The sequence below is a fragment of the Melospiza melodia genome, chromosome 2 (assembly GCF_035770615.1).
Source record: "Melospiza melodia melodia isolate bMelMel2 chromosome 2, bMelMel2.pri, whole genome shotgun sequence".
Classification (NCBI taxonomy): Eukaryota; Metazoa; Chordata; class Aves; order Passeriformes; family Passerellidae; genus Melospiza; species Melospiza melodia.
The window spans coordinates 127,669,098-127,692,596 of NC_086195.1; the positions used below are offsets into that span (position 1 = coordinate 127,669,098).

At 39.2% G+C, this 23,499-nt stretch overlaps 1 protein-coding gene across 1 annotated transcript in view; it reads left to right on the forward strand.

Annotated features, from left to right (window-relative positions):
- The window catches only part of COL4A1 (collagen type IV alpha 1 chain), a 120,582-nt gene that overhangs the window by 93,840 nt on the left and 3,243 nt on the right, over positions 1-23,499 (forward strand). Inside the window, exons 35-51 of the mRNA XM_063149962.1 lie at positions 2,354-2,452; positions 2,543-2,632; positions 4,561-4,700; positions 5,569-5,699; positions 5,803-5,879; positions 6,677-6,775; positions 7,286-7,336; positions 9,218-9,403; positions 10,056-10,189; positions 13,560-13,632; positions 14,296-14,367; positions 15,675-15,803; positions 17,187-17,285; positions 17,433-17,645; positions 18,400-18,577; positions 21,368-21,482; positions 22,106-22,278. Of these exons, the coding sequence (XP_063006032.1) occupies positions 2,354-2,452; positions 2,543-2,632; positions 4,561-4,700; positions 5,569-5,699; positions 5,803-5,879; positions 6,677-6,775; positions 7,286-7,336; positions 9,218-9,403; positions 10,056-10,189; positions 13,560-13,632; positions 14,296-14,367; positions 15,675-15,803; positions 17,187-17,285; positions 17,433-17,645; positions 18,400-18,577; positions 21,368-21,482; positions 22,106-22,278 (2,059 nt within the window). The remainder of the gene's footprint in view (positions 1-2,353; positions 2,453-2,542; positions 2,633-4,560; positions 4,701-5,568; positions 5,700-5,802; positions 5,880-6,676; positions 6,776-7,285; positions 7,337-9,217; positions 9,404-10,055; positions 10,190-13,559; positions 13,633-14,295; positions 14,368-15,674; positions 15,804-17,186; positions 17,286-17,432; positions 17,646-18,399; positions 18,578-21,367; positions 21,483-22,105; positions 22,279-23,499) is intronic.

Here is a 23,499-nt window from a genome sequence, read left to right on the forward strand (position 1 = left end):
CTTTCTTGTGACCTGAAGAAAATTCAGTAAAGAAATGCATTTATGTCAATGATACCAACAGATCAACTTATTTCAGTTTAGAAATATCTGGAAGTATGCAGGGGTAAGGCAATCAGTTTTCTGTTTAGAAACTTTAGAAATGGTTATAGATTTGTTCGCTTTTTTAGATAATACATTCTTCTTGGTTTTTTAGTTTTACTGCTAATTGATAAATTATTTGTTTGAAATAATTTTCTCTCCTATATTTCTTTTCAGAGAAAAAAATGTGTATAGTTTGCATATTTTTAGTATTTTTTCTTCTTACTATACATTATATTTTATTTAAAAAATAAGAGTTTTTAATAAATGGTTACTTTTTTTGTTAAAATAGAAGTGTAGAGCTTAGAAGGGAGCTGCTGAGATATTGTGGTGTTTAATTTCCCTCAACCAAGTCCTTCAGGCTTTAATAGTATATCATGTTTTCTGAAACAATTATCGTTCCTTTTATACTTTGTGATTGCTCCCCAGTTTGGCTGAATCCTTGTTAGAGTGCACATTGCTGAAACAAGCAAAGTACTTTCACCTCAGGCCTGGCTAGAATGAAATTTCCCTTTCTTGAAACAATAGCTGACTGAGTTTGTAATTAGCTATAATTCTTAGTCCCTTAGTTCTAGACTACTGTGTGATAATTTTTCATTTTGTATGCGTGTTTTTGACTTCTTCTATCCCACACGTGGTGCATTATGCTTTTTGATTTTCATTGTGATGATTTCCAAGCTTCACTCAAACTCTTCAAAATCCTTCTGTAGTCTAATCCTGTCCTCGTTTCGAGCCTTTCCTTTTGAGCGTCATCTGTACATTTCATCAGTGCATTCTAGGGCAGACTCCTTTCCAGTTTGACAGTGAATCACTAATAACTATACTATGTTGTATTTGAACTGTGGAAACAGGAGAGTATCCCAGTCTTAGCTACCTCTTATCTCCATGTCCTGGCTAATTGTCAGAAGGAGATGTGGGCTCACGTGTTCTGGTTGGGTCTCAGAGAAACCTGGGCATGTGGGTAAGTAGTGCCTTGCAGCTTGGGCAGCCAGGGGCTGCAGGGGAGGGCGTCAGCCAGTGAGCAGTGAGTACATCTGCCCTTCAGCTGAGATGCAGCTTCTGAGAGTACTTTTAATGAAGCTCCCAGCCTACAAAGATTTCATCTAGATTATTTTTTCTCATTTGTTTCTGGTCTTGATATGTACAGTGCTTTGTGAAGACTTAAAACCAAATGGGTCGTTTTCACTATTTCCTTATCTACTGTTGGCATGTAGGATGATTAATTTTATTTTGTAACTAGAAATCTAAATTAGGCACACTTGTTACATGCAAATAAAGAAACCTTTGCTGAGAAATTCAAATGGTTAATTTCTTTGGTTTCTAATTTACTAATCTCTCCATCACTAACAATGCATGCTTGCAAGCTTCTACAATCTACCTTTTCCTCACCACATGCAGTCTACAGATTGGCCTGGCTCACACAGCCTGGAAGAGTAGGTTCCAAACAGATCCCAGCCTGCAAATTTCTGCTCTTGCCTCATCCTCTCCAAGCAAAAGATACCTAGTACCAGCAGAGAAAAATAATTTAGTTATACTCCGTAGCTTTGCTGATCTTTTGGCTGCCTTCATTCCTCTAGACATGAATATCACAGTAATGCTTTTAGAAGCTTCCAAAAGACAAACTGTGCAGATAAGACACTGAATTTTTATGGCATATTATCACTGATGCGTAATGAAAAAATTTGGGTTTGTACATCTTGAAATGTTTTTAATGAAAGCTGCTTACTTAAAAACATTCAGTGATTTATCTTCAGTAGCCTGTTGTCCTGCAGCTCTATGCAACACTAACAGAATTGTTTATGACCAAAAGGCATGGACATAAAGCTGGAGAAGAGGCACGCTAGAGAGTAAGAGATCAAGCCTTCTGAAGGTGCTTTACATTAAATGGAACAGGGAAAACAGCAAATTTCTGTCTGTTTACTAGCTGTTCACATGTGCCCTTTTAGAGAGCTGAACAGTTAAATCAATAATTTCTGTTAACATCTGTTGGCCACTTTTCAAATAACTTATTAATCTAACTCAAACACACATTCCTTCCATTTCTTTTATAGATATAACTTGCTTTGTAATTTGCACAGGCACCCATAAAATTGCAATGGTTTTCAGCCTTTTCTCAGTACTGGTTTAATGATGAAAGTTGTGTTTTACTAAGCCATTTCCTTGTTCAACAGAGAGAAGCAGCAGTGATCAAAAATTAACTAGAAGGATTATTGTATGTAATTACAGTAAATTTTAATAAAAATGATCTCACTGTGTTTTTCTTTTTGGTGTTCAGGGGATCATGGAGAAGCAGGAGAAAAAGGGCTACGTGGGGATTATGGAGAACCAGGAATTCCAGGGAGAGATGGTGAACCTGGTACTCCAGGACAGCCAGGTATGTCTGAAGATAACAGCAGACAGACTGTTTGTCAGGTATTTTAAACCTTGTTAATGATGGGATTCTTGATTTCTCTGTTGTCCATAGGACCAAAAGGTGATCAAGGCCCCCCAGGGTACCCAGGGGATCCAGGAATTCCAGGACAAAAAGGATCGGTTGGTGAAATGGGTCTGCCAGGTACTGATTGCTAGGAATTTCTTATTTTTTTCCTTAATTAATATAGAACATTCTGAGAAATCTGTATGGAATATTTGTTGGTGTAGATATACTAAACAATTGCACTGTTTCCAAGCAGGCCGTGGCTTGGACAGGAGTACTCTATGCTGGGTTTAGAACTGGCTGGATGGCCGGGCCCAGAGAGTGGTGGTGAATGGTGCTGCATCCAGCTGGCGACCGGTCACCAGTGGTGTCCCTCAGGGGTCTGTGCTGGGACCAGTTCTGTTTAATATTTTTATTGATAACATGGATGAGAGTTTAGAGTCTTTTATTAGCAAATTTGCAGACGACACTAAGCTGGGAACGTGTGTTGATCTGTTAGAGGGACGGAGGGCTTTGCAGAGGGACTTGGAACGGTTGGATGGATGGGCAGAATCTAATGGGATGAATTTCAGTAAATCCAAGTGCCGAGTCCTGCACTTTGGCCACAATAACCCCCTGCAATGATACAAGCTGGGGACGGTGTGGCTGGACAGTGTTCAGGTGGAAAGGGACCTGGGGGTGCTGGTTGACAGTCGGCTGAGCATGAGCCAGCAGTGTGCCCAGGTGGCCAAGAAGGCCAATGCCATCCTGGCCAGTATCAGAAATGGAGTGGCCAGCAGGAGCAGGGAGGTCATTCTTCCCCTGTACTCAGCACTGGTGAGGCCTCGCCTGGAGTATTGCATCCAGTTCTGGGCCCCTCACTTTAGGAGGGACGTTGAGATGCTTGAGCGTGTCCAAAGGAGAGCAACGAGGCTGGTGAGGGGCTTGAGCACAAGCCATCTGAAGAACGACTGAGGGAGCTGGGGGTGTTCAGCCTGGAGAAAAGGAGACTCAGGGGTGACCTTATCACTCTCTACAACTTCCTGAAGGGTGGCTGTGGTGAGCTGGGGGTCGGTCTCTTTCTCCGGGCAACAACAGACAGAACAAGAGGACACAGTCTCAAGCTGCGTCAAGGGAGATACAGGCTAGAATTAAGGAGGAAGTATTTTACAGAGAGAGTGGTCAGATACTGGAATCATCTACCCAGGGAGGTGGTGGAGTCACCATCCCTCGAAGAGTTCAAAAAAAGACTGGATGTGGCACTTGATGCGATGATCTAGTTGAGGTGTTAGAACATGGGTTGGACTCGATGATCTTACGGGTCTCTTCCAGCCTAGAATTTCTGTGATTCTGTGTTTGCAGTGACTGAACGTTAGGCTTTTGACGCATTGCTTTTCAATCCTATTGTCATATACAAATAATAGGATGGTTTCCTAAGTTTCTACATGCAAATCCTTTAGCTGGATCTTTAGGTTTTCTGTATTTGTTTCAGGCAGGCAATTTTTTGAGCGGTTCCTGTTTGTGTCTCTGATAGTCTGTGAACTGCATTAAGCTTCTTGTGTATTTTCCCCCTTCTAAAAGGTTTGGTGACCTGCTGTGTACTGCCTGTCAATTATAAACTGTAGGGGTCTGGGAATAAAATTGTTGTGGAAGGGATTGGTAAAGAATAAAATGGAGAAGAACCTATAACTCAGCATGGAAACTTTGTCTTCATTGGGATGGCCTTGTGTCTAGCATATTTCGAAATCAAACATGAAAGTCTGAAATGGTAAATGAGGACAGAAAACATATGCTGTAGAGGAGTCACTTTGTAGTACTATTAGAAATTAATCAAATAAAAATAAAGTTTTATTCAGTTCATATTTTTAGCAAGATCTTTGTTTACTCTGAATCCAAGATTATGACTGTCTTCTATGAGTAGAGTTGATCATCCTATAAGTCCCATTTAGAGAGTGAATCTCTTTTCTCACAGAAAATGTACTTACTTTTATAGCTCTGAATGGCCAAAGCAACACTGAAACATCACTGTCAACACTGCTGAGGTACCACTGGTTCTGATGTACCCATTTTTTCCTTCCCTTTACTAGGAACACCTGGAGAAAAGGGTCTTCCTGGAGTACCAGGTTCACCAGGCACACCAGGGTTCCCTGGGCAAAAAGGCGAAAAAGGAGACAAAGGAGCACCAGGTTTTCCTGGAATTGGCTTTCCAGGGGCTCCTGGGGAGAAGGTATTTATATCCCTGAGGATTTGGTTATCTCTACCAAGCACTTGAAGAGATGCTGTTGGCCTTTAAGCTGTTTTGTTATATTTTCTATTATGCTAATTTAACTGCCTTATGAAAAACTTGAAAGGTGTGCATATGTACAGGCTTAGATGCATTCTGTTTGATGGAACCGATATCTCCAGTGTTCTTTTTTATTATCTCTGCTTAAAATAGGCTAATTGACAGTGCTAGAAAGGTAGGGAAGGGGAAGAACTTTTAAAAATACTAAGTCAATAATGTGAAAAGGGCATTTTATGAACAGGGAAAATAATCACACTAAAATAATGTTACTGTACTTTTACAAAGATACTATACAGTGCTCAGCCACTACTGAAAAGTGAACTGTGCTAATACTGTCTGTAAAGTTTAATTGAATCTCTAATAGTATCTATTAGGATTCTCATTTGTTTCATATTCCTTTTCTTAGCTGTACAATGACAGTTATAATGAATTTATAAGTAAAAGTGGTAAAAAATAATACCTGCTAATCTGGTAGCAAACTTACTGAGGACTCAAAAAAAGACTTTTTTTAAGATGCTGAAGTGTAATAAATTAAAAGGCTAATTTTGAAAAGACTTTGTATAACCATCCTAAAAATGCATAGAAGACTGCTCATTTTCATTTGTAGGTATTAAGCAATTGCTAGATTACTTGAAAAACTCTGATAGTGGAATTTAATACCAAATTTAATCCTAAATTACATTGTGTAGAAGTGGAAAAATTATGGAATTCTTTAAATTCAGATGCATAAGAGGGGTGACATCTACCACTGCATACAGAAAAAACTGTTTCAGAATTAATGTCTGGATTTTATGTGTGCTTCTTCTTCTAGGGAGAACCAGGAAGAACGGGTAGTCCAGGTCTATCTGGAGAAAAAGGTGAAAAGGGTAATATAGGAATTCCTGGAATGCCGGGTGCCCCAGGTCCCAAAGGATCCCCTGGCATGGCAGGATTTCCAGGCAAGTGTTTATGCTTTTACAAAACAGAAACTGCAGTGAAAAGTTGAAGTAAAAATTATATCAAATATCCCACATGGAAACACATTTTTCTTCCTTTATTCAGGAAGCCCTGGCCGCCATGGAGAAAAGGGTGAAAAAGGACTTCCTGGCTTAAGTGGCATTCCAGGTTTAAAAGGAGAACCAGGTAAAAAAGAAATGTAAACCAGCAAAGGACACTTAAAATACTGTTTGTCTCCAGGCAGTGGCTAAAACAAAATCTTTTGCATTCTACATTCATTTTGCTCAGATATTTTGCAGTGATTTTGTTCATTTCATAAGCAAAAAAGACATTGCTTGAAAATATTGACATATTTCCTAGGTAAATATGAGTCAGTGTAGTGGGGGGCTCACTTTCTTTTGCACTGTTAGAGGAATAGATTTTACCACCTTCCACAAGACCAGTTGTTGCTACAGCCATTACTTCTGTTGTTTCTGAGTTAATTGTAAAACAATTCAGTTAATCTTTATGCCCAAACCTGAATCACCACATTATCATAATTTCACTGATGTTAGAAAGGAAATAGAGTATGGAAGAGAGTAAATCCATTGCTGTTATGAACCTTTTTGATCTTGGAGTCTTCTGTTCTCAGTTTTTTGGCTGCAGGACACATCATCTTACAGGACAATGGACTGTGCTGTTCACAAGTCTTTGCTAGAGGTCCTGCATTCTAAACTCACTGCGATTCATGATAATTAGCTGTGTCAAAGTCTTTAAGACTTGAGCCCTGTCTCAGACGGATTTAATTCAGAAGTAAACTCAGTGGAAAGTCACACTGAAGTCATCATGCAATATCTGCTTGGTCTCTGTGGGAGCAAAAGAAAAAGTAAAATTTTTCATGTGAGAGAAAAAAAGTCATAGTTCAAATAAAAATGTCAATGACTTTTCAGGTGAACCTGGTCTAAAAAGTCATAGTTCAAATGAAAATGTCAATGATTTTTCAGGTGAACCTGGTTTTCCGGGTCCTGCTGGTGCCACTGGTCAGAAGGGTGAACCAGGTTATGATGGGATTCCAGGTGCAGCTGGTGCAAAGGGTGAACAAGGTACTGTGACTGTCATCTTCAGTTCCTATGGTATGAAAATGCACAGACACAGGCTGCACAAGAGTAGTTGGTAGAGGTGTGTCCTGGTTTTGAGTCCTTTGGATGAAACGTTAGAAAATAAAGTCAATATTGATGTCTTAGGATCATCCAGCATTGCAGTGTGATCATTTAGATGAGCAACTGTGTTTAATCAATGTAATATTGAAAGAATTTCTTTCACAAAGGCTGGTAATACTTTAAAGAATTGTGTTTTGGCATTTATTTCAGCCTGAAACTTAGCTGTGAAATAGTGGAGCAGCCTTGCATTTTCTTTGGGTAGGGTTTTCAGTCATACAGGACCCATTGTGCTAAATACAATACCAGTACATAACAAAAACAGCCTCTGCCCTGAGGAACTTTTGCATAAGCCAATTATTTGAAATTTGTATTTGCATAATAGAGTTTTATTCATTATAGGTTAAATGTAAGTACTTTCCTGACTTCTCATTTTTTGCTGTCTCTTTACTGCAGGTCTTCCAGGTAGAGGACTTCCAGGATTTCCTGGTGCAAAGGGAGATAAAGGTAAAACAATTACTTAAACAATTATAAGCCTCCTTCCCAACATACTATAACCATAATCCTGTAATGCAGACATATTTTCTACTTCATTCTTTTACATCCTATGCCTTCTCAGAGCAAGCAGAAGCTCTGAGAGGTTCAAATACTGATTTCTGTTACAGTGCCAACATCTTGGAATTAGATATACCCTAAAATAGGTAATTATTCATAGTGTGGAATTCTCTGCAAGCTGTGGTGTGATGAGGTAATATAAATAACTCCCATATTTGTGTGCTGTGTTTTGACTCCAAGTATTTCTGTTTTCCTACTAATTTTGCAAGAATCAAAGTTTAGTGAGGCTCTGTGCACAGACAGCTATAGGTAGTGGTTTTGTGGCCAGGATACTGTAGTGATCTTTTTGCCTGAACCTGTTTTGCAGCCCAGACATATTAATTGCTAAATTAGTCATTTACTGTATCTCAATTGAGCATGTCTAAGCTATGCACAGGAGCATGGTGCAGAGATGCAAAAGATAGCAGAGTCCTGCTGAGATCCCACTGAAAATTTTTATTACCTGGGCTCAGGACTTAATTGCTTGGGTACAGTTGCATGACCATGACAATTCAAGTCCCCTTATGTTCTTTGAAAAGTGTGTCCCTACACTGTGCTGTGAGAATGGTTTGACTGGTTTGAGTCAGTGCTTGTTCAAGGTGTCTGTAATGCACCATGCTCCAGTTAATGAAATAAGTATATCCTAGACACTAGGCTGCAATAGATACAGTAGTCAAGAAATGTCAAACTGCTGTTGATAAAAGAAATTGCGTATAATGGGGGAATTTTCAATTTTAACTATCCACAATTTTCCATTGTGGAAAACACAAACAATTCAAGTAGTTCATCCATGAAATTAACATGACACAGCAGATTTTGAAGAACTTACATAGCTTTAAATGTCAATGCCCTACCTCACTTATTCATTCTACTAATAAAGGAAACTTGTCTGGACAACCAAAGTGATAAACCAGAATTTCAGGATATCATTTATTTACCATCTTAGACTAATTAATAATCATTAACTATTGTGAAATCCCTAATGTTAAAGATTTAATAAATTTAGCAAATGTTCTGATTGTAGCTCGGTAGGCGTGTAGAGCACTAGATTATGAGAACACTTCTCTCACCTTCCCCATCTCTCATTTTGTCAGCTCAGCTCATTTAAAAATATCTGGGTTTAGAGTAAGTATATATTCTAAAGGTATTTCTTTGGTAGTTCCAAAGAAACAAGTCAAGGATTTAAAAACCTTGTTCTGCTCAAGCAGAGACCCAGGGATAGTGTTCTCTATAAATTTTGGGTTTTTTTATTATTGTACTTATACCAATTATTCTATATTCTTTTGCTCAGTCTAAAACTAGATTGAATTGCAATTGTCAACTATTTGTACAAGCCTGAAAGTAAGTACAAGGAGTCTAAATCTAGATCTTAGTAAAAAAATATTCAATTTTTATCCAGGAGCAAGACCTTTTGTGCTTAGTCAAGCACAACATCCATTACTTGACCATGACAATAATAATTGCTGTGGAGTAAGGGTTTGGGGGCTTTATAATCTTTGTGTAAGGAGTGGTAGAGGGATGCTGAATGTTAATCTATTTTAAGAGTGACTAAAAACAGCCCAGTGATGAGTTTAGATAAGAAAAGGTATGTCAGTCAAACTACTTTCCTCATATTTTGTATCATATTGTGAAGAATCACACACTTTTCCTGAAGTTTTGCATTTTATAGAAATGTATGAAGTTAAGGTCAGTGTTTTCAAAAAGAGTAAAGCTTACTATGAGTGGATAATATGGCAGAAGGTTTCAGTGACTGTGATCTCTCTAATCATGTTCTGTTGTTGTTTCAAATCTTAGGTGCAAAAGGTGAAGTGGGTTTTCCAGGATCCCCAGGAAGTCCGGGGATCCCTGGCCTGAAAGGGGAGCCAGGATATGCAGGTCCACCAGGCCCTAAAGGGAACCAAGGTCTTCCCGGGCTGCCAGGAAGTGCAATTGAAGGCCCTAAAGGAGACAGAGGACCCCAAGGCCAACCTGGTCTTCCAGGTAATTCTTTATCTTTAGTGTTAAAGTATTGCTGGTCATCGAGGCTTGCCTAATTAATTAATTATTAATACAATCAATATTGCATATCTTTGTTCATCCTCTTCTCCCAGGTCAGAGAAAAGCCTTTGTTCACAGGCAGTTTTGGCAGTGTGTCCTAGAACAGGCTGGTTTTATATCCTCAAGCACTTAACTTGTCCAGAAATCGTTCAAGTGTTGAGAAGGTTGCCTCCCATTTCCATGTTTCCCTATGGACTTTATTTACTGTTTTGAGGCATCCAGGGCTGTTTGTTCCTATGTGCTGAGGTTAATGTACTTAAAAATGGCCCAGCTTGGCCTTTCCATGGCAGTGGCCTGTGCTAGAGGCTAAGGAGGAGAGTGGAGCAGAGTACAAAGTGTCTTTAGCATGTTTATGCCTGAGGATGGACTATCTGCTTGTTCTGCACATGTGGAAAACTGCCTCTGTTTTCAGTCAGCTACAGGCTGAGAGAGGATTCGATGAGAGGTGTCCCTGCAACAGATTCTCCTACTTATTTTCTTGAAATGTTACAAGAATTTTTTTTGGTTCTGACCATCTGTACACCCTGTTTGTCGTCCATGAGATACTACTCTAAGCCAATTTTGCTGCAAAATACTCTTTTCTTCTGTTTTTTAGGTTTACCAGGTCCAATAGGGCCACCAGGACCTCCAGGTCTGAAAGGGGCCAAAGGAGAGCAAGGGAGCAATGGCTGGCCAGGGATCCCTGGGGGTCCAGGAATGAAAGGTGATCCAGGTTCCCAAGGACTGCCAGTAAGTTACTTTCAGTACACTCCAGATTTGCTGAAAGCTGGTTCTTGTAATTAATAGATATATTAATCATACAGTTTCTTGTTCAAAACAATGATATTTTATGTTCAAAGTGCCTTTGCACTCACTGCTGGTGATGTAAAGTCAGTTTGAAAGCATTTCAATGCTCTCCTTGGAAAGGCTGCCCCAGTGAGCTAATGAACTTATTAGAAATTTATAGATAGTGAGTGGTAACATACAACACCCAAAATATAATTTACAGTGTTTTAACAGCACGGGATGGCTGAAGCACATCCATAAATCTGGTAAATGCATTAGTAGTTAATTTTAAAGGTTGCATATTTCATGATAAATTGCCTTCTGAGAATACCTGAACTGTTTGCTTTTGTTATGAAGGCTCTCAAATAAAGTGCAGTTTCAGTACTGTCAGTGATGAAATATTGCTGCTGATTTAGAACTACAAACAGGCAATACTATTAATACATTTTTGTCATATATTATTCATTTTCCCTGGCCTAAAATAGTCACTTTTCAGTATACTAACAAGAGTGAAGTAGAAAAGGACAGTCACCCAGAATAGTTTGTCTTCTTTATTCTTTCTCTCAGGGTGTATGATCCCTTTTTCCACACTGAAAAGCATGCTCTATTTTTTAACTTTTCATTCCTTCTTTCCTACTACACTGGGAATGGAGATCATTTAGCCCAGAGTAGAAGGAGACTCAGAGGGGCCCTTATCAGAGGGGACCTTATAATTCTCTACAACTCCCTGAAAGGAAGTTGTGGCCAGATTGGGGTCGGTTTCTTCTCTCAAGTAACAAATGAGAGGACAAGAAGAAATGGTCTCAGGTTATGCCAGGGGAGCTTTAGATTGGATATTAGGAAAAATTTCTTCACTGAAAGGGTGGTCAGGCATTAGAATGAGCTGCAGGGAAGCAGCAGGGAAGTGGTGGAGTCACCGTCCCTGGAAGTGTTCAAAAAATGTGTGGCTAGAACACTTGAGGTGTTTGGTTTAGGGGTGAGCATGGTGGTGCTGGGTTAATGCTTGGATTTGATGATCTTAGGAGTATTTCCCAATCTTAATGATTCTATTAAAAAAAGGACAATAGTAATAAAAATAATATTTATGGAAAAAAGGATGAGAAAATTCCTAGTGTACAAAAGGAAGAAAGACTCAGGAATAAGGTCCTGATATGAAATGCAGGGCTTTAAAGGTCCACATTATTTTTGATTATGCAAAGATCTAGTGCATCTTTTTCTGCATCCAGGAGTCACTTCACAGAGACTTTAGGATTTGCTTCTGTGTTCAGCCCTTTTTATATTTGATACCATACTGTACCATACCAGCTTTGAAGGTGGTAATTTCCAACATAAGTCTCCAGTATATTTTCTATAGTTTAATAATTTGCACTGCTTTTACAGAGAGCTAAATTTCTATACCCCAGGAAATTGCAAAGCTTTTCACTGGTTGCTCTACTAGTCTGAGACTGTTTGCTGAGAAAGAATGGGAAATGCCTAAGGGTTTTGATTCCATGCCTTCAATCAGAAAAAATGTTTCACTATCCTTGAGCCATAATTCATAGTAGCAGGTTGTTAACTCAGTGTGAAATGCTGCAGTGAGAGTGATATTAAATATTAAGCTTCCTCTGATGATACATACTAAGATGAGTTTCCAGTGTTCCCAGTGTGACAGGCTCCTACCCTGATTATGGCTCAATTGCTCATACAAGTTTCCAGGTACATGGTTACCTATATCAGAATGGAGATTTTGTTGCAACATGAGTGACACAACCTGTCCAAAAATTGTATCCAAAGAAAGTAAATACAGAGATCAGACTGTGAAATACAAATCTCATGGGTTTTTTCCTGTTCATTTTAGTGTTGTAATGGGAAAAGAAACATTTTCCTGAAATAGTTTTGTTCTGTTTGGAACAGACCCAAAAAGGTTGTTTACCAAGCTGTATCTGATGAGAAAAAAAATTAGGAAATGCATATTTTATGAAATGCATTTATGGGAAATGTATTTTGATGGAAAGCTTCCAATAAACTCCCCTTATAAATATTTTTATAATTATAACCTAAAATATATACATATGTTTGACCCCCCCCCTCTTTTAATGTGATTGACTCATAATTGCCTTCTGAATGAAAGCTAGCCCTCCTGTTTTGGGCTTCAAAAGTTCACATATTATGATACAAAGAGATGGCCATTTCTTTAAACAATCCTCTATGCTGTGACTGTGTGACAGAAGGAAACCAGGGAATCTTACTGCATTCATGCCTTCCTTAACACTCTTGAGACTAGCACTTCTTTTGTTTAACTTTGGAGTCTTTAGATGTTTAACTATGGGCATCCATTTTTGAACTAGTCATCTCCCTTTATAATTAGTGAAAAGAATTAGACATTTGTTGTTCTTCTCACCTTAATATAAACATCTAACTTGCACTAAATGAAAAATCACTTCTATGTGCCTATTTTATTGCTCTGCAAATATGATAAGATGACTTCTACTGTTGGTATTCTTTTTCACTGTGTGTTTAATTCACATCTCCAGCTTCTGGTTGGTAGGTTACTTAGCAAACGGATTTTCTTTCCTCCACCTATGTTCTGTGTTTTATTATATAGTGAACTATCACCATCATACCAAATCAGCCAGGGAGAAACTCCAAACTATACTAACAAGCTTTTTGATCTGCCACAGACAAAAGAAGAAATTAAATTGGCAGCCATTTGAATGACTATTTACAATGTCTTTTGAAAAAGGGTCTTGGTTTTCCTTGAAGTGAGGCTACAGTGAACGTGTTACCATTAATTTCAGGGCTACAGTTTAGAATGCTGAAGGCAGAAGGAGGAGTTCCCATTGTGTTTGAAGTGTTTTAAGTCCTTGAGTGTTTTATCCCTGTTGAAAAGTAAAAATCTTCAGAGAATTATAAATTGTTGAGCATATTTAATTTCATCCTATGTGTGAATGTAGCAGTTTTCAAGTCTGCTAGAATTACCCCATTTAATTATCTAACCAGTAACCTCCTGCTGGGACTGCACTGAAATTAGTATCTGCTGAGGTTTGTGCTTACAGATGTTTTTCATAATTATATGGTCTATGGTTGAGAACCTTTTTACTGGCTGCAGTGCTAGTAGTACCTCATTCTGGTCTGGTATCTTTGAGGCAAAAAATAGTTTAGAAAGAGCAAAGTGTCACTCCTGTTCCGGTAGGAAAAGCTTCTCAACTAATCAAGGGAGAGAATGACCATTTCTTAAATTTAATGGCTTTTTCATATTACATTTTTTTCATAGATTTTCATTAATACCCAGCCTATATGAGAGCCATATCATAATAGTGTAGGATAACTATATTTCACATTTTCTTTTATGCAGGGTAGTCCTGGTTTGCCAGGAGATGTTGGTCCAAAGGGTGATCTCGGACCTCCAGGAATTCCCGGTGTTCCAGGTGAGGAGGAAACTTAACATACTCCTGAAAAGTATGTAAAAATATCTCTTTCATATCCTTCCTCTCTCAAAAGAAATGCCCAAAGAATGCTGACTCTATGTTAATAATTACTGACACTGAAAGCTGTGTCAAAAACCACAAAAGCATTGAGATTTGTCTTAAGATTTTTTTGTCTCTTGCCTGTTCTTGCATTGAAAATATTAAATGTCCACTTCCTTTAAAAGATGGATGTAAAATTGATTGTTAGATGCTACCAGTCAAGAATCTTCAAGTTATTCTTGAGAATTGAAGAGGCAAATCTTATAATTATATGTGAGGAAGTGAGCTCTGTATGTCTCTCTTGTTGAATATACAGGTGTATAAAAATACAATTATTAATAGAAAAAACATAATGCTTTTAATCTAGAGAATGATATTATTAAAGTAACAGAACTTTGAGGAGAAGTAAGAGAAAAAATACGAGAAATTTATTTTCAGTCGTCATTTCTTTTATGACTTAGTAGTGATGTTTGTATCATGTTTTTGCAAATAGTTAAAAAGTACTTGAGCAAATAAAGTCATGTCTTTTTCAGGATCATGGGGGTCATACATGATTATTCCACACATATCCTTCCAAATCCAGAAATTACTGAATTTTCATGCAAATATTTTCTTTCACTTCAGGTCCAAAAGGGACTCCTGGCTTCCCAGGCCTTAAGGGTGAGAGAGGTGATCAAGGTCTTCCTGGATCTAAAGGTATAATGAAAACTTGTGCTTTTTTCCCCCAGATTTTTTTGGTAAAATGGTTATTTTTGATTAATTTATTGTTATTTGTGGCTACAACTCTTCACCCTTTTGTTCTGTGTAAAAACTCAGAATATGAAACCAGGTATCATGGATCAGCATCTGAATGGTCAGATTAGAATCATAGAATGGTTTGGGATTGAAGGGATCTTAAAAACCTTCTAGTCCCAACCTGCCTGCCATGGGCAGGGACATCTTTCACTAGACCAGGTTGCTCAGAGCCCCATCCAACCTGGCTTTGAATGCTTCCAGGGATAGAACTTCTGCAGCTTCTTTGGAAACCTCTGTCCCAGTGCTTCATCACCCTCACAGTAAAAAAATTGTCCTCCTTAAGTCCAATCTAAATTAACACTCTTCCTGTAAACACTTCTTTCTTCCACACTGTTACCCCTTCCTCTGTCACTCCAGACCCTGGTAAAAAATCTCTCTGTCTTTCTTATAAACCCCTTTTATATATTGAAAGGCCGCAGTGAGGCCTTCCTCGGGCCTTCTGCAGGCTGAACAAGCCCAACTCTCTCAGCCTTTCTTCATAGACGATCTCTTCCACCCCTCTGATCATTTTCATGGCCCTGCTCTGGGCCTGCTCTAACAGGTACATGCCCTCCTTGTACAGGGGACCCCAGAGCTGCATATAATACTCCAGGTGGGCTCTTAGAGCAGAGGAGGAGCATTGCTGGCCACACTTCTTTTCACGTAGCCCTGTATTGGCTTTCTGGACTGCAAGCAGACATTGCCGACTCATCCCGTTTTTTATCTACTTGTGTTTCCCAAGTCCTGCTCTGCAGGGCTGTTTCAATCCATTCATCCCCCAGTCTGTACTGGTACTGTGGATTGCTCTGGCCCATGTGTAAGACCTTGCACTTGGCCTGCACTTGTTGAACTTCATGAGGTTTCCACTGGCCCACTTGTCACGCATGTCAGGGTGCCTGTGGATGGCATCCCTTCCTTCCAGCATATTGACTACACCACTCAGCCTGGGGTTATTTGCAGACTTGCTGAGACAGCTCCATGGAGCCTAAGGTCTGAACAGCTATTTCAGTCCATGGGAAGTCTGTTTGGCTGGAGATATCAGCATAGATAGGCTTCATTTTGGGAAGTTTTGCAGTTTCGTTCACATGTAAAGTCTAGGATGTATTGATATCTTGTGACTCTCTGGGACAGGCTTCAGTCTCTGACTTTATAAATGGCAATACATGGTAACTTTTTTTTCATTTGTGCTATACTACATTCATGCTGATTTTCTTGGTTGATTTTCACAGGTTTGCAAGGCCCACCAGGCCCACCAGGTGCTTTTCAGCTTATTAAAGGGGATCCTGGCTTACCTGGACCTGTAGGACCAGTTGGTCTCAAGGGATTCCCAGGACTTCCAGGTCCCAAAGGACAACAAGGTGAGAGTTTCTAATTTGCCAGTAGAAACATATTTTTGTAATGTAAAATAGTCAAAGGTAGGCTAGATACTACAAGATTTTTGGTATAATATTATCCAATTTTTGTAAGTCACTTAAATTGTGTCAGTGAGGAAGAAGCTTCTTTTTGAAGCTCATCCAAAACAGATGCCTTCCTGGTGGTTTTTTATAGGCTCTCACTCTGCAGGCAGCACATCAGTATCTGAAATCAGCAGTAGGCAGAATGACTTGCAGCACTCTGCTTATCCTTTCCCCAAAATGTATTTGTCAGGGTGTATTCTGTCATTAGTCTTGAATCCAAACTTAATTACTGTGTGTCTCTGGGACAAAAAGGCATGAGGAAGAACACTTGATGCTGGAATGAAAAGCAATTCCTGAGGAAGCTTGTTCCATGGTCCTGGATTTCTTCTTTTAGTCCAGATATGGCAATTTTTATAAAGAGTAGGTGAACTGCAAAAATGAAACACATCAGCAAGTAAGAGAATGGGAGCAAGTGGTAGGAAAAATGAAATGCTGGCACGGGGACATGTCGTTCAGAATGATGGGACATGGAGAATGGGAGCTCAGGGGTGTTAAGATTCTAAGGGAAAGCTTTTTTCCTGAATGATTTATGTTGAGTTGATGGGGAATTACAGTGGAGGATAATGAATATCTTCTTCCTAGTTAATAAAGTAGATATGAAAGTTTTCTCTTGAAGGTGATGATACAGCTCTGCAACTGCTGTCCTTTATGAAATAGCTGTGAAACAGTCTCAGTGATTGAACACAGCATGGGTTTGCTTGTGCAGAATCCATTACTCTATCACTAGTAGTCAATTCAGTACATTAAAACAATGTTTCTTTTTGAGTGATCAGGAAAAGGAAATCTGTGAGTGTCTGATGAGTCACAGAAATATTCCTATAGTGCTGATAGTATTAACTTCCTTCTCCTGAAGTAAGATTTGCTGAGTTTATGTAGAATTCATAGCATCCCTAAAAATTGATAAAGGGAAGACATAAAATATGTCTGAATTGGGAAGAAGCTAAGAGGATACACATTTTCCCACTGTTCACGACCCTAATTTTTTATCGTCTATTTTTGATTGAGTCATATGATAAGCAGAGAGAGAAGAGATTCCTTTTCATATTCCAGTCAAATGCTAGCTTGTTTAGAAAGATGCTCTCTCCTTGCTTCTCCTTCTCTACTATAGAATCACTTTGCCTGCAGTAACCCTCATATATTCTCTACATATGGAACTGTCTGCACTAAATCTGCAGGAGTTTAGTTTATGCTGAGGCATACCTATGCTGTACTGTATTAAAAGCCAAAAGGTCAGAATGAACATGAAATAATATCCACTAATAATTATTGCTTGTTTTTCAACAGGGGTGACCGGACCTTCAGGTGTACCTGGACCACCTGGTAGTCCAGGGTTTGATGGTCAGCCTGGGCAGAAAGGAGAAGCTGGTCCTTTTGGTCCCCCAGGTAAGTCCCTGCATTCTTCAAAGACTTGATTCCTTCATGGAAAAAATAGCATGTGATATTAGGTGTGAATGTATCTAATTTCACTTCTTTAGACATGTAGGGAGGGACTCTGTCTGCAGAAATAAAAGGAGTCTCTCTGTATTGTAGGGCCCAGAGGATTTCCTGGTCCCCCTGGCCCTGATGGCTTGCCTGGGGCTATGGGCCCACCAGGGGCACCATCAGTTGCTCATGGATTCCTTGTTACCAGACACAGTCAAACCATTGAAGAACCATCATGTCCATTTGGAACAAGGCTGATTTACCACGGCTACTCCTTGCTTTATGTACAAGGCAATGAAAGAGCACATGGCCAAGATCTGGGTAAGTGGAGACCAAATTAGAATTCAGTTAGAACTCATTACAAACCAAATGCTGCTCTCGTTTGTAGGACTGCGTTGAGCAAATCTGTGTAATTGCTCTGGCTCAGACCTAGGCACACCAGAACAAGGAAGATGTTGCTACACCACAGTGGATACAACTCCTAGTTACTGAGATGGCTCAGGGGGTCTTGGGCAGTCTGATGGATCTGGGTTTGCTCAGCCTTAACAGATATTTATGGAGAGGCCTTTATTGCAGTCTACAGCTGCCTAGAGAAAGGGTAGAGAGTTTAGAGTCCCTTCTCAGAGGGTCTCAGTGACAGAAGCAGCAATGGACCACAAGTATGAGATACATTTTAGTGAAACATGAAGAAAAGCCCTTTCATTATGCTGATGGTCAACCGTTGGAACAGAACCCCAGAGGGATGGTTGAATTTCTTGTCTTTGGAGATCCTCAAAAGTCAACTAAATCTGGATCCAAGAAACTAGATCTAACTGGTAGGGCAGTTCGCTAGATGACCTCTAGAGGTCTATTCCAATCTAACGTATTCTGTAATTCTACAGGCAAGACTGGACTACTCCTTTCTTTGCCTTGTTCATTCCTCATGAAGCTAAGAGAATTCACTTCCTCTGAGAAAACTGGGCCATCCAGAGCAAGTGTTCTCTGCCTTATTTAGCTGCTCCTGGAAATAATTGTTAGGCAGTTGGCAGTAGCTTAACAAAACTGTTAAGAAATAACCTTTCACTTAACATTTCAGGCACAGCAGGAAGCTGTCTTCGGAAATTCAGTACCATGCCTTTCTTATTCTGCAATATCAACAACGTCTGTAATTTTGCATCAAGGAATGACTACTCCTACTGGCTGTCTACTCCTGAGCCCATGCCAATGAATATGGCTCCTATCACTGGTGATAATATCAGACCATTCATCAGCAGGTATGGTTTCAGTTCTGCTGTATTTATAAAGTGAAAAAGCCTGTGGAAAGAGCTTAGGGTACTTTATTTTTCTGGACAAGGTTTTGAATCTGTACATTTTTATTTCCTGCCTTTAAATTTGAAGTTTGAATTCTTTTGATGAAATGTTTCAAAGTGTGCATGTTTTCAGTTTAGACTTTGATCAAAAATAAATCCATTTTGGGGAAAACCCAAAGAAACAGAATAGCCTATTTTGAGTATAATTGAAATTCAAAGATATACTTTGAAATGTTGTCTTGCAAAAGCTGTGATGTATTTTGAAGGAAAATTTGTGCATTTTTTCACAATTCTTGTCCGAAACACTTCTGTTCTTTGACTAGCCATAGCTAGAAGCTTTTTAGGGCTCAGTTTCCTTTTGTTTGAAAATGGTAGCATTTTTATCATACAGTAGACTGACAGGCTTCTTCCATTGTTTTAGACATTCTGCTTGAATACAGCCATTATTTTCTGAATTAAAGGAAACAATTGAAAAATCAATCATCTATTTTTTTAATAATTCCAGATTCACAGCTAGCATAAAGAATGGTGCTTATATCAGAGACATAACTGTTCTGCATCAATGCAATGTTGAATTTTTGGTCCATTTGAAATTTTAAGACCACTAGAAAACCTCTTGTTGCATAATATATCCAGTGCTGAAGCCAGAGTTGTGAGCAAGAGTGTGGCAAACTGCCCTACAATTGGATATGAGTCTGACAAGGGAATCTTCAGCTTACAGCTTAAGTGATAATCATTAGATACAGGCATTACTGTCCTTTCTGTCATTGCTTCTAATCTGTATCAGCTCTTGCTGATCCCTCTTCCAGGCATATTTAATGAATGGGAATGGAGATTGCTGGTAGTGATTTCTCAGGTACATCCAAGAGAAAGGACAATCCAGATCAGCAGTTGGTTGTATTCTGGATATCTTGGATGTTCAAAAAGCTATATGGCTCTACTGCAAAACATTCCATGTTTATTTTGCATAGTGGAATCCATCTTGTATCTGCAGTTGTACTCTGTATTCTTACTTTTGGTTTAGTACCAAAGAAGTTGGTATGTTTTGAAAATGAATGGGCAGATTGAGGACAAGATTCTCAAGAGAGATTTTTTTGGTCTTACATTTTTGGTTGTTTGTTGTCCATGAATGGAAGGGGCTTGACTCTCAGAAAAAATTCAAATTGCCAGCCTCTGAAATTCATATTCCTTTTATGCCATCCCATATAATGCAAAATAGCCTTTAACAGTCATATTTGAAACTCTTGCTGAAGGAGGTACTAACCAACACTTTGCCTTATCTTATGCCTACGGATTAGCTTTTGCACCGTAAGAACGCGTAAGTGTGTATATGTATGTACATGTGTGTGTGTGCATGTGTGCTTATGTGTCTTTCTCCTTTTAGTCATAGAAATGAGTGAAATAGTTGTAATCCTCATTTTAGAAAACTAGCAAAGAATCTGGTAAACTCTTCTTTCTATTTATTTTATTAGTTGATGCTTTTTGCCTGACAGTTTTCCCTGTCCAAATGTAGAAAATGTGTAGAAGTGTCACTTGCTGCCTTGAATCACAGGACTTCTTTTCCTGTATGGCCTTCTATTGAAATACCAGAAATCTCTTGAAGCAAAGCAGAGCTCCAAGAATAGAGGCAGCTTTACATTCCTTCTTTTAACTTACTCTTTCATTGATGTGTTTCTTAAAATAACTCTTGCTTCTGCACTAAAGATGAAGGCAGTAGGTATGAAAGCAGTCTTCACAAGGCAGAAATAGCAGGCTTTCATTCTGAATACCTTTGCTTCTCTGCATTTTCCAGAATCCAACTTAATCCATTTTGCACTTGATTCTTTTCCCTGCTCTGATAACAGGGATCAGACTGTTTAGTTTTGAATAATGTTCATAATTGCTAACTGCAGCAGCCAGTTGAAGAATTGTACAAGGAAAAACTGATTATATCTACCAAATTCCTTATTGCCAGCCCCCATATTAAAATTCCAGCCCAGCTCATGGGTTTTTTGTGATTCTGTGGAGGAATGATTGGTCATTGGATTATTCAGTAACTTAGCAGTTCTGAGACATGAGGAATTTATCTGAAGTAAAAGAACTGGTGCTGCATGCCTTTCTGGAGAATTGCTTTGAAGTTTGTTGTGCAAGTTACTTTGCTGGAAATCTCTTAGTGGAGATATAGACCACAAATGTAAATAAAAACACTTTCAAGGAAAATGCATGGGAAAGAGTCTGCATTAGATTAGATTAGCAGTGATTGCCTTTGTAAGACATTTTCCAGAGAGATGGCTTTTTCTCTGGAAGTCAGAGCTAAGTTTAGGATGATGAATTGCTGTTACTTGTTTCTGATCAGATTAGACCACTTTTAAGTGATACTTGCTGAGATAGTGGCTATTTGTCCCCCATGTTCGTGACATGGAGCACTTTTAGAAACTTCAGTACAAACAGGACTAGAAAAAGAAAAATACATGTAAATATTCAGATAAGAGGTCTCTTATTCTTTTCTCATAGGAAAGCTAATAGGAATAAGACTTAATAGTTGAACTTTCTCTAAGTAAGGGAGAAATTAGAACTTTATCAAATAAATTAGAAATTAACAAGAAAGAAAAAAGAACCAGTTGGCTGTTTTTCTAAATGAAACATTGTGATTTTCCTTTGGTTTTGAATGTGACAACATTTTCAATTTCAAGATTCCATAAAGAAAGTAGCTTCTGAATAATGAACTGTTAATCGTTAAGTGCACACAGCTCATTCATGTCTTGGTCCTTCTAGATGCTCTGTATGTGAAGCTCCTGCTATGGTAATAGCTGTTCACAGTCAAACAATTCAAATACCACCGTGTCCTGAAGGCTGGAGTTCACTTTGGATTGGTTACTCCTTTGTCATGGTAAGTGCACTGGGACATACTCTGAGCTGAGGAAAGCATTTGTTTCAGGGTTTTGATCTATGGAAATATAGTATCTGCCTCTGTCCCCTCAGGTTTTTGGAGGGCATTAGTCCTTCACTCTTTGTAGTGACTTCAAAAAGAACCTGATCATTTTCCCAGGCAAGGCCTGGGCATGGTCTGAGACACAGCTGGATCCAGAGCTGTTAGCACTTGGCAATGGGAGAGAGACCACTGTGATGTGGAGTGGGAATGGAGTTAAGCTGTTCAGATAAAAGCCGTACCAGACCTTGTGCCTCCTGGGCCAAGAGCTAGCCCTGGCACGTTGCTTACATAGAGATAGCTTGAGTCCTGCTGACTCCTGAAGGACTTCTGTGCATACAGCTGTCCTGAAGCTGATATTGCTCATGTGTCAAGCTGCTGTTGAATGAGAGAACCCAATGCCATCTCTGGAGTCTTCAGCTCCACCTTCTTGTTCCTCCTTGAGCTGAGCAACAAAGCAGCAGATGGACAGAACAGAGGATAAGGAGAGAAGTGTGAAGAAATATTTGTGCGAGAGAGTTCATTGCAGGTGTAGCAAAAGAGGTGGAAAGTCCCTGTCTGACCAATGCTTTTGCCTTTCCTAGCACACCAGTGCTGGTGCTGAGGGCTCTGGCCAGGCCCTGGCATCCCCTGGCTCCTGCCTAGAGGAGTTCCGCAGCGCTCCCTTCATTGAATGCCATGGCCGGGGCACCTGCAATTACTATGCAAATGCTTACAGCTTCTGGCTTGCCACTATAGAAAGGAATGAGATGTTCAGGTAAGTTCATGATTCATTTATCACTCTTTCAGACTCAGTTGAGCCTTATCACTGAATAAAATAAGTATTTTTTGAATGGAATACAGATTCAACTATTGGCTGTCCACTAGCACAGTAATTTATGTAGTAAATTACTTTTGTAGCAGAAAGAAAAGTAGCTTTCAGGGGAATTAATGAATGCGTCATCAGTTAGTGTTTGCATTGTGTCATTTGTATCATGTATTTTGCTTTTCAGAATAATCTAACAATGCTCACAATTCCACTATGTTTCTGATTGTATTCACCAAGTGGTAACTGGGATAGGCTGGCATACTGATTGAAATTAGATTAGAATATAACATTTCCTGTAAATGGGCATTAACTTATAATAGAACTACTTGCAATTTGTACAGGTGTTAAACTAAGTGAGTTGAACAATTATTTACCTTTCCCTAATGTTAGAGGAAGTATGTTTGAGTAAAATGCAGCTAGTGGTCATAGGCTTTGTTCTGGTCTCCTGCACATGAGTATTTTTCAACACAGGTTCATTTGCTCTTTATGAATGTTACTAATATGTTGGCATATAGGTCAGTTCCCATGTCTGCATAGCTTAGCTAGTCAGCAGACTCCTCTGGAGTGCAGGTAATCGCCCTCTTCCACCACAGTCCTGGCTGCTGCTCCTGTTACCCTGCGTCTCTTCGTGTCTTCTGTCTGGATCTGTGAATGCTGCCTTGCCTGTCTCAGAATGAGACAGGTTGTTTAGCCAGTTTTCACTTTTTGTTTATCAGATAGCTGTCAGTGGAGTAGGTAGAAAAACTGAGCACTGAGACTGAGTATCACTGGGGCTGTAATAATCTTAACAACCTGAAAAACTACTGCCACAACCACCCCACCACTGGGGTAAGCCCTGGATCCCTAGGAAAGAGGAAGGCTGGTCAGAAGAAAATTTGGAGTGAGCACTACAGTTTTTTCCATTCCTTGAGTCCTACCCTGAGACCTCTCAACCTCACACACCTTTTTGGCTGCAAACTATGTCTCAGATTAATAAAATAATCCCAGATCAGGGGACCTGCCCTGCTATCAGAAATCACAAATACTCCTCAATTTCCTGTAAACACATTGTATTTTTTAACGAAAAACATTAAATGCAAGCACAACTTTGTCTGAAAATGATTTATTTCTAGTTGCTAGGAGGTCTCTAACCTCCTTATGACAGGTTAGAGACTCAAGGTTTGGGTTGTG